At 33.5% G+C, this 11316-nt stretch overlaps 1 protein-coding gene across 4 annotated transcripts in view; it reads left to right on the top strand.

Annotated features, from left to right (window-relative positions):
* The window catches only part of PIGN (phosphatidylinositol glycan anchor biosynthesis class N), a 141903-nt gene that overhangs the window by 69237 nt on the left and 61350 nt on the right, over nucleotides 1–11316 (top strand). For all 4 annotated transcript variants that reach the window (XM_017528850.2, XM_017528853.2, XM_017528852.2 and 1 more), the window contains 3 exons: nucleotides 4333–4411; nucleotides 5663–5845; nucleotides 8924–9063. In XM_017528850.2, coding sequence (XP_017384339.1) covers nucleotides 4333–4411; nucleotides 5663–5845; nucleotides 8924–9063 — 402 coding nt within the window. The remainder of the gene's footprint in view (nucleotides 1–4332; nucleotides 4412–5662; nucleotides 5846–8923; nucleotides 9064–11316) is intronic.

The following is an 11316-nucleotide window of genomic DNA, read 5'->3' as shown; positions in this document are numbered from 1 at the left end:
AAGCTACCAAAACTTCTGTTTGCTTTTCAGGGGCATTCTTCTTAGCTGCTTGTCCTCTTGTTCTACACAAATGAGTATCAGGCTTACCTTTTTTCTCACCTCTTTTCTCACCAAGACTTGGCCTTTGTTTCTTTACCTGAGTTCTCCAAATAATATAGTATAATATAATATTTCTTTCTTATACAAGCCCTTTTTCTCATTCTTCTTAAGATTTCACCTTAGAATATGTGTTAAATTGGTTTTAAATTCAAGATGCACTTTTAACATTTCTTTTTTTAAAAAAAATCCACAATGAAAATGTACATTACTTTCTTATTTTTCTTTATTTTTAGGTTCTCAAGTTCTGGCTGCATTGGCAGCTAAAAGCTTTAGTTTTTATCTCTCCAGCCATACAAGATTGCCAAAGGCTCTTGGATTCTCTATTTCCTGGCACTAGCTATATCCCTAAATTCACAGCCTTTTGCTTTGTGCCAAGAATAAGAATGGTAGATTCCCTCAGAGTTACAGTTCGTAGACTTTTGGATTACTTCCCTGTGGTTTCCTTCTCTCTAGGATCTTAGCCTTTCATTACTTGATGGGTTTGGTACCTTTAAATTTATTTTATTAGGCTTTCTAGTTGTTCTTGGTGGGAGCATTGGTATGCCCAAAACTTCTCTGGCATAAGCAAATGCTATGGTTAAATCTTAGTGTTTTAATCATTTTATTTAAAAATGTTAATGAACAAGTAATGCATGCACTCAATATTATTTATGTAAACAATAATAAAAAGTCACCTTTCCTCCTGTGTTCCAATCTTACAGTCTTTTCCTTGTAGGCAAAGTTGCAGTTTATTATGCATCTGTCTATATATATCATATATACATATGTATCCATTATATATGTATATCCTTGTTAACATATTTTAAGTTTTATTTATATTTCAAACATGATGAAAAGAAAAGGGAATATAATAAATACAGGTATAATAAAAATTCTTGTATACCCACCACTCAGGTTTAAGAAAATATTAACATTTTACCATACATCTTAATTTTTTTTTTTTTTTTTTTGAGTTGGAGTTTCACTGTTGCCCAGGCTGGAGTGCAGTGGCACGATCTTGGCTCACTGCAACCTCCACCTCCTGGCTTCAAGCTATTCTCCTGCCCCAGCCTCCTGAATAGCTGGGATTACAGGCATGTCCCACCACGCCCGGCTAATTTTGTGTTTTTAGTAGAGACGGGGTTTTTCCATGTTGGTTAAGCTAGTCTCGAATGCCCGACTTCGGGTAATTGCCTACCTCGGCCTCCCAAAGTGCTGGGATTACAGGCATGAGCCACCGCACCCAGCCAACATTTTGCCATGTTTCTTTAGATTCTCTTTTTTTGGGGGTAGGGAATAGAATGGCATAATACACTTGAATTCCTATTTTAAAAATCTATGTTTTAAAACAATTCTTTTTTCCATTCAGTTTGGTTTTAAGGATTTGTCCATGTTTATACATGCAGATCCTTGTTCATTTTAGTTTCTATATGGCATTCCTTTAATTAATCCTTTGCCAACCCCCTTGATTTTGTTTTTATTTGGGTTTCTTTTTGTTTACATAAATCTGAACATAATTGTACTCTGTATTCTAGACTTTATATTTCTTACAAAATCTCCTTATGTTTAAAGTATGTGATACCAAGAAAATTTACTTTATATCCCCTCTCAATTTGATGGAAAGCTAAAACTAAAAATTATATTGGGGGACAAGTGTATGAGTGTCTTAATGTCATGGTGGTACAGTGAGACTTTTACAGAACATTTTGGTGAATTCCAGATGTATTACAAATTTTTGATATGTTTACCTTTGGTGTGTCCCAAGGTTTATAAATAGTGCATTTAGGAAAAATTATAAATTACCATCACTGCTGTTTCTTTACCTTAGTACTTCCAGTATAACATAGCATAATTTATAGTGTCAGTATTTCTTTTTAAGAATTTTTTTCCCTTATTCTTCGTAAGACTTCACTTAATAGAATGTCTGTTAAATTAGCTTAAGTAATTTAACTTCAGACATTTTTTCCTTCTTTTTATTCAAAATTTTAGGTGCATTACAAATGGCAGTGTATGTTATTCACTTATTTTTCTTCCATTTTTTAGGTCTGCAGTATTTTGATAGCATTGTAATCAAGATTTATTGATTCATTTTATGTGCTTTAGCACTTAGCTAAGTATTATTGTGGATGTTAATGGAATATAATACATTATCTTGGCCCACATGGAGGTTAAAATTTAATTGAAGAGAAATAAACTGATCATTAGACCACTAACTAAAGTGCTAATGATGTGAGGTGAGATTTGGAGTGGACCTTAAAGGATGATGAATATTTGATTTTGGAAAGCAAAGAGGGGAAGATCTTTACGACATCAGATAGGTGAAGCTTGAAGAGTTTCACCATTATGCAGCTGAGGGTACACATTTGTGATAATGGGAAATTAAGTGAAATAGCATGAGGGTCATCAATAGTCCAAGAAGATTAGAATTGATGAAGCAGACAATGAGATGCCCATATCAATTGTAAGTGAGAGAATACAATCTCTATTTTAGGAAGCTGAGTGGATCAGAGCAAGAGGAAGAAGGTCAACTAGAAAGTTTTATGGAAATTTGGGAAATTCAACTTTGATATAGCCTTCCAAAAAATGTCTGTGCCCTTTGGCACAGCAATTCTTTGCTAAGGCTTCTGGGAAAACACTTCATGTTGTCTGGTGCCTGTAGGGACAGAGAACTGGATCAAAGCAACATTTTAAAGTAACTTGTTTTTCTTTCATGTCTTTTTGCCTCCTGCAACCTTTTCCCTCCAAATCCCAGTGAGTCCAGTGGTGGGGAATTTTCCTGCAGTCTGCAACATGAGAACCCAGTGACTGGGTTCCCCTGATTTGGAATATCTGTGAGCAATCAGAGTAGGCACAGGCTCTTTTTTTATTTTTTATAAAATCGAGGTCTTGCTTTGTTACCCAGGCTGGTCTTGAACTCCTGGCCTCAAGTGATGCTCCTACCTCGGTCCCCTAAAGTATTGGAACCACAAGTGTGAGCCACTGATCTAAGCCAAAGCACAGATGATTAATCAGAGTATCCCATAGAACTTTGAGGGAGTTTATAGATAAGCTTCTGGGGTTTATGAATTTCTGAAATTATATTTTAGATTTTGGATTATGTGCATTTTCTAGATAAGAGTTTCAGATTCTGAAAAAAGTCTCTCAGACCTTCCCCGTTCCCAAATTAATAATTACTGCTTAAAAGATTTACTTCGTACAAGTCTCACTCCTGTCTCTTCAGAGACTGCAGGAGCCAAGTGATTATATTATGTCGACCCATGTGCAATTGCCAATATTTAATTTAGTAGTTTAGTAGTTGTTCACATAGGAAAACATCAATTTCATGTGATCCAATCTAATATAGCCTTAAAGAACTTTTTATGCATTTTTAAAATGTAAAGGCATTCACTTTAGATATGTAGGTTTTAGTTAAGGAGCATATATTCAAATTTGAATGTGAATGTATTGATATATTTCATTAAGGTAATTAAATTTTGGTTATATTTCCTCAATTTCTACATTCCATAAACTTAATGCCTTTATATAGTTTCAGGTTATGCGGTTTTTTTTTTTTTTTTTTAAGGAGTATTGCTCTTGTTCATTTAAAGTTTCTACTTTGGTAAAATAGGACAGGAAAATGGGAAAGAGACATGAAAGAGGAACCAAGAAGGTATATAGTATAGTATAATAATGGCAAATAGGTTCAAATTATTCACCAACTTCCACTGTTGGTTAGGCTCTGCTATAATAATGGCAAATAGGTTCAAATTATTCACCAACTTCCACTGTTGGTTAGGCTCTGCCCGGAGCTCTTTGATAATGAGAATTCTCAGGCCCTGTTTGGCTCAGGGATTAAAAGTACATTGATGGATCTGCCCTCAATCATCCGAAGTCTGCCAGGAGCACAGGACAACTGAGTGGTGGAACTTATGCCATATGTTTGGTGTTCTGTCAATTACTTTGATTTAATCAGAATTTCTTTGTTAGCCGGAGTATTACATTTCTTCAGAATGATGGATTATATGACTTTCATAAATGTAGTTTGGCATTTGAAACTCTGAGTCAAGAAAACCAAATTTAACCATAAGCTATTTCTTGGAAGACTTCAGAGAACCAACAGCGATACAATTCAGGTTTTTTTCTTTGATTTTTGTTTTGTTTATTGTTTTGCAATTTTCACTGTCCTTTTTTTTTTTTTTGAAATTAAGGAACAAAAGAGAAATATACAGGTGGAATGAGGAAACCCTTTAAACCTATTCTTTTTTTTTTTTATAGGTCACTTTCTGACTCCAAACAATTCGACATTTTAAGAAAAGCAAGATCTTATATAAAACACAGAAAGTTTGACGAAGCAGTAAGTATACTGGCCTTATAGACATAAGTAGATGATTATCATTCTGGGTTTGGGGAGGAGAAAAGTATGGCAATGGAGGGCACAGTAGGCAGGCCAGGGAGCTGTCTTGAGCCCTCAAGGAAGGATTGCATTTCCTGAGTAGCTGTTTTAGCAATGGACATCTCTCTCTTATTTCAGCTAATGTTATGGGTAAATTTTTATTTATTTATTTATTCTTATTATTTTTTTAATGGAGTCTCTGTTGCCCAGACTGAGTGCAGTGGTGCGATCTAGGCTCATTGCAACCTCCACCTCCGGGGTTTAAGTGATTCTCCTGCCTCAGCCTCCCGAGTAGATGGGATTACAGGCATGTGCCATGAGACCCGGCTAATTTTCGTATTTTTAGTAGAGACGGGGTTTTGCCATATTGGCCAGGCTCATCTCGAACTCCCGACCTCGGGTGATCCACTTGCCTTGGCCTCCCAAAGTGCTGGGATTACAGGTGTGAGCCACCATGCCCAGCCCAATTTTTTTTTAGTTTAGCATTAGAAACAAACTATTACCATTTTTTAAAATGAGAAATATATGCCAAGTTTATCTCACCCTACTTATGTGTAGTATTTTAGAACACTATGTGCCTGCCACTTGGAATTATCTATACATTATTAAAAGTCTAATGATTCATGTTGAAGCTTTGACTCTTCCAAACTCCTTTTCCACTATATTTTTCATTATTTTTTCTTTGTTAAATGGTTATTTAATTTTAAAGCAGAAAAGAATTATGTTTTCATTTCTAAAATTGCCTAAATAATTGCCAGTCCATGCATTTCCAATGCTTTTTTTTCCTGATGGTTTTAAAATGCTAAGCTATTTTTCTCCTGTGAAATATTAAGCTACTTAATGATGTTTTATAGGTAATCTCATATGAGAAAGTAAAAAATATAAATATGGCCAATAATGATAACATCATTTGGGACCTATATTAGAGAGCCTTCATTTCTTTCATGAGTTATCTAAAGATCATTTCCACAAGCACACATAGTTTACATTTAAAATGTCCTTTCTTATTCAGATTAAAAAATTCATTTTATTCCAAATTTTTCTCATACTTTCAAAGAATATCATCAAACAAAGTCTGTTCTTAATCTGTTATCTATAGTTGCTCACTAATTTTAATACAATGGTTTTGCTGTAGGAATTTAAAATTTTCTTTTAAAATTTAGATTTTCTTTTTCCTTCTGTTAGCGAGTTATATATGTTTTATCTCCCTAGGTCTCCCTTTGCAAGGAGCTAATTCATCTTGCATTGAAAGGATTGTCCTATTACCACACATATGACAGATTCTTTTTGGGCATCAATATTGCTATTGGTTTTGTGGGATGGATCTCTTATGCTTCTTTGTTGATCATCAAGTCTCATTCCAACCTTATAAGAAGTGTTAGTAAAGAAGTTAAGGTACGTTTAGAAAATACAAAGATTCAGATGACGGTATAAAATCACTGGTATAAATCCAGTGTAATGAGTTTATAGGATGTGCAAGTCATTGCTCTAAGCTAACTCCTATTTATCTTTCATTTGCTTTTATTGCATTGGATTTTTCCTCAGTTATCTCTGTTTCTTCAGTTGAGAAAAAAATGTATGAATAATAATGATCCTATGGCTTACGAAAGCTAAAAAGATAGAGGTGTAAGTAATTTAAATGCTCCTATTTTATTAATGATGTTGATCTTCTGTTCTTTTTCTAACTATTTAGCATTTTATAAGTATTCCATATCTTTCTAGTACAAGTGGTCAGAAAGCTACTTCAAAGCAATATGTTTAACTTTATCCAATATTAAAAGTTTAGGAGCTAGAAAGTGATAAAATTATTTGCTCATAATGTTTCTTCTTAAATGATGTATACATTTTTAAATTGCTCTTCTTTTAACTTCCTGAAATTTCTCAAAAATGCAGAGTTCTGGACCTTTTCATGTATTCTTGTTTTAAGAATTTGTTCCTACTTTACTATGCTTTCAGTGAAAAAATAAAAATTAAAAAAATCTATTTAATGATACTTTATATTGCTGAGACAATATAACAGTACATATATGGTTTTACTACATTAAAACACTTTACTCTTTTAAAATATATTGCTAACTATCATTTACCAGGAAGAATATGCTACTTTCATTTCCTTTGGTTCATTCTGTTTAATAATTCTTACCATGTTCAAATCCTCTAAAAAGTAATACATCCTGGTGATGTATTTTTTTAATAATAGTCTGCAGATATTTCCAGTGGTAACTTTTCCAATTTTGTATTTTATTATTCTGTAATGGAAGTAAGACCATTAGTGTTTATTATAATTTTATATAATGTTTTAATGTATCTTAAATAATTTCCCTCAAGTAATTTTAATTATTTGAATGTATATGAAATTGGCTGGAAGGGGAATTATGTTTAGGCATTCTTAGAACTCATTACGGTGTTAGAAGTAGATATTATAATTTATGTTTACAAAAAAGGAATCTGAAGCTGAGGAGGGTTAAGTAACTTATTAAAGGCCACTTAGCTAGCATGTGAAGGACTGAGACTTTAATCCAGAGCAGTCTTGGGCCGGAGATTGCCTTTTCATATTTATCCTGACATTCAGTTTTACATGGATATGTTAAGATTTCATAGCTGATGGTTCTTCCTTATTCATTAATCTGAAAATACAGCCAATATTTAATTGAGTATATGGGACAATGCTAGATGCTGGCAAGGGAGTCCAATCTTTTGGCTTCCCTAAGCCACGTTGGAAAAAGAATTGTCCTAGGCCACAAATAAAATACAAAAAAAAAAAAAAAAAAAAAAAAAAAAAAAAAAATTGCCAAAAAAATTCTGATAATGTTCTAAGAAAGCTTATGAATTTGTGTTGGCACCACTTTCAAAGCTGTCCTGGGCCACACGTGGCCTATGGACTGCAGATTGGACAAGCTTGCTGTATAGGCCGTACAAAGAAATACAGGATTTAGATTCTGCCATCAAGGGGCTTAGAATTTAATAAAATAGGTAAGAGATGTACACATATGACCACCTTACCAAGTGTAGGTCACTATATCTACACCCTACTACAAAAGACAGCTTTAAGACATGTTAAGTGTTTGAGGTGATACAAGAGTATCATATTTTAAATAAGAGAGCTGACTTTAGGGTGACGATAACAGGAAAAGTAAGTCTTGGTGGGATTTTACCAGTCAGAATCTAGGGAGATAATGAGAATTAAAGCAAATTGAATCATGTAAACAGAGACAGATTTGGGAAGATGTACAGTTATGCTGGGATAATAGTAATATATATTGAGCCCCACTGTTCCAGGACTGTCCTGGGTGCTTTACGTTAAGTTATTTAGTTAAGCTTAACACTACCCTAAATTTGGTGGTTACGTTTCTCATAATACAGATGGAGGGATTTAGGGTCAGAAAAATTTTTCCACAAGGACACGTGTGTTTTAAATGACAGAACCCATATTTTCTGACACTTGAATTCTTTCTCTTTCTCCACCATGCTTCATTCAAAATAAATAGTTTACTTTGGGTAAAATGTGGGAGATTTGTTCAAGGGACTGGTAAGAAATAATACAATATAGATTAGGCCAAAGTAATCAAAGACTTCAAATGCTGGACTGTAGCATTTATACTTTATTTAGTGACAAGTTGGTACATCTTAAAAACCAGAGAAATAGAACCAGGAGGCAATATATATTAAGAGATGTAGTGTAAGAAATTGGCTTATGTGATTGTGGGGCCTAGTTAGGCAAGTCCTAAATTCACAGGTCAGGCTATCAGCAAAGGCAGACTGAACTCGCCAGCAGGAGCGGAAGCTACACTCAACAGGTAGAATTTCTCCTTTAGGGAACCCTTAGTTTTGCTCTGAAAGCCTTTCAATGGGTTGAATCAGGCCCACCCAGATTATCTAGGATCATCTTCTGTACTTAAAGTCCCTGACCCTTGTACCATGGAGACTATCACTAATGAATTACATTGATGAATTCTCTTGTTTGGCAGGTGATTGGGAATAGCACATATGACTGAATGAAGTTTCTATTGGGTGGACAGTAGAGAGAGAAGCTTAGGTATCATGTCACGTTGGAGCTTGAATAGATAGAACATTGTTCCAAATGAAATTTAAGCCCCATACTTTATTATGGATTAAATAGGCTTTTGTGAGTTATCCAGATAACTCAATCAACATTTATGAAATTGCTCCTAAGAGGAAACATGTTCAGAATTCTGAATAAGTTACTTGCAAACAAACTTTGAGGCCACAGTCACTTTTAAGTTGAGAATTGCTTAATTGCAACAATTCCAGGCTATCTAGGTTTTCCTCTCTAATGTGCTGCTCAAATAATAGATTTTTTTCCTTGTCTTAATGCAGCTCTTTGATTAATCATCTAGTTGTATAACCATTGAAAGAAAATAACAAGTTTTCTTCACTTTATAAAAATATCTTTTAAAACCTGTCAATTACCATTGGTTTAGAAGTGTTTTAATGTTTTGTTTGATTTTTCAGAAACCAAGCCATCTCCTACCATGTAGTTTTGTAGCTATTGGCATTTTAGTAGCATTTTTTCTGCTGATTCAAGCCTGTCCCTGGACATATTATGTATATTGTTTGTTGCCAGTGCCAATATGGTATGCAGTTCTAAGAGAGTAAGTAATGCATCTTGCTGCCTTGTTTTTTCACTTCACTGACAGTTAAATCTGTATTTAAAATGCATTAGATTTCTGTACCATAAGTCATCAAAGATATTTATAATAATGTACTTTCAAATCTCCAAACCCTGTCACTTCATTTATAACTGCATAAATGTTGTATATAAACATTCTTTTTGTTGTACCTTTCCCTTTCAACTTCATCTTTACTTTCCTGAAGTAGCAGTGACCTTATTCACTTCTTTGTGTATCTTTTACAGAAAAAATTTGGAATAAAAGTAATGATTAATATTGATTATACTATGCCTAGACTAACTTGCATTTTGAACTTGTGTCATCATCTCAGATTCCAGTATATCTTCATTTTTGACAGGAATGTTTGCGTGTTTTATTTCCATACGTTCTGACTGACTCCTCCTTTCCTAGCAATTATGTAGACCTAGATAAATTAAATCTAATCGTAATTAAATCTAATATGGTAATGTTTACACACAGGGATTAGTCTATATTTTTCACATGTGCTGTGGTTCTACCTATAAGTACTTCCTCACAGGTTGTACTTAAAATAGAGAGTGTATTGTTAACATTGTCAAAAACAGTAGAAGTAAGGCTCTTTGGCGAGTTTCAAAACCCTAAATAAAACCACTAGAAGGTGGTGCTAGTTTATGCTCACTGGCAGCCAGAGTCATGTTGCTGATCTTGTTGGTTTCTGTTTTTACACCACTAATCTATAATTTAAGCTTAATCTTGGATATCAAAGTATTTTCTGGGAAAAACAGACCCCTAAAGTCAATGAAAGAATAAGAGTCTATTATAATAAGGTGTCCCCAGGATTGGCTTAGCACATGCATCATGACATTACCATACTTTATTCTAATTTTTCCTAACTTTAGCTTTGACTGCTTCTTCCATCTTTTAAAATATGAAGTATTAAAAATATTTAAGGATTGGCTGGGCACGGTGGCTCACGCCTGTAATCCCAGCACTTTGGGAGGCTGAAGTAGGTGGATCACTTGAGGTCAGAAGTTTGAGACCAGCCTGGTCAACATGGCAAAATGCCATTTCTACTAAATATAGAAAAATTAGCTGGGGGTGGTGGTGGGCACCTGTAATTCCAGATACTCAGGATACTGAGGCATGATAATTACTTGAACCCAGGAGGTGGAGGTTGCAGTGAACCGAGATTGCACCACTGCACTCCAGCCAGAGTGACAACATGAGACTCTATCTCAAAAGAAATTTTTTTAAGTTAAAAATATCAAAATATTAATATTAAAATACTTAAAATATTAACTATTTTTAAACATAAGAGAAAAGAACACTGATCAGATAACATACTGTTACCTCTCCCTTTGTAAGGAATAGGGCTGTTATATATGCATATTTAACTCAGATTTTTAAAAACATCATTTGGTCTGGTTTTTAAACTTTTATAATGAAAGTTTTTGTCCTTGCAGAAAATCATATCTAGTACAGAACTCCTCCTGAATTATTAAATGTCCTAATTATTAAGAAAACTTATATATATGTATATATTTAAGTTTTAAGGGAAAACGTAATTCTGAAAGTATGTTGTGCCCATCTTTATATTTTTGATAAATTATATAGATTCACAATCTTCTAAATGATTTTACAAAATTATCTCTTGTTCCTCTGTGCTTATTCATTGTTGACAATAAAAGAAACATTCCCCTTTTGATTGGTGTTAGCTTTTCTTTCCTACTTGGCGCCTTCATCATTTTGATAACATTCTGCAGCATTGCTTTCAATCAGAGAAAGGTCATAAACCAAATGATACTGACCTTCTAAAATTACCTACTTAATAATGCACTACAGAGTTACTATTTTTTCCTAGTGGTGAAATGAAAAAAGTGCTCAAGTATGTAATACATTTTTGATGGTTATGAGTTCACTTAATTACAATTAGTGTACAATTAGTGACATCTTAAATTGGGTTTGGAAAAGGTTATTTAGCTCAGTTAAAAAATGTAGTTAAGATTTTCCCTAACTAGATTAGGAAACCATACCTTTATTTCATTTAGATTAAATATAGAATTTTTTGAGTGAATTAAAAAAAAATTTTCAGTTTATATGCATTTGGACTCATAGTTTATGTCTCATATTTATCTGTAATTGTATGAACTCATGTTTAAACTAAGATCAAACAAGATTCATTTGTCATTAATCTTTGTAAAAAAGAAGCAAATTTTTGTGATCATTTTCTTTTTCTTTTTTTTTCTTTTTTTTTTT

The sequence above is a fragment of the Cebus imitator genome, unplaced genomic scaffold, assembly GCF_001604975.1.
Source record: "Cebus imitator isolate Cc_AM_T3 unplaced genomic scaffold, Cebus_imitator-1.0 Scaffold55, whole genome shotgun sequence".
Lineage (NCBI taxonomy): Eukaryota > Metazoa > Chordata > Mammalia > Primates > Cebidae > Cebus > Cebus imitator.
Note: the sequence above shows the minus strand (reverse complement) of the source record. Positions and strands in the feature narration are given on the sequence as shown.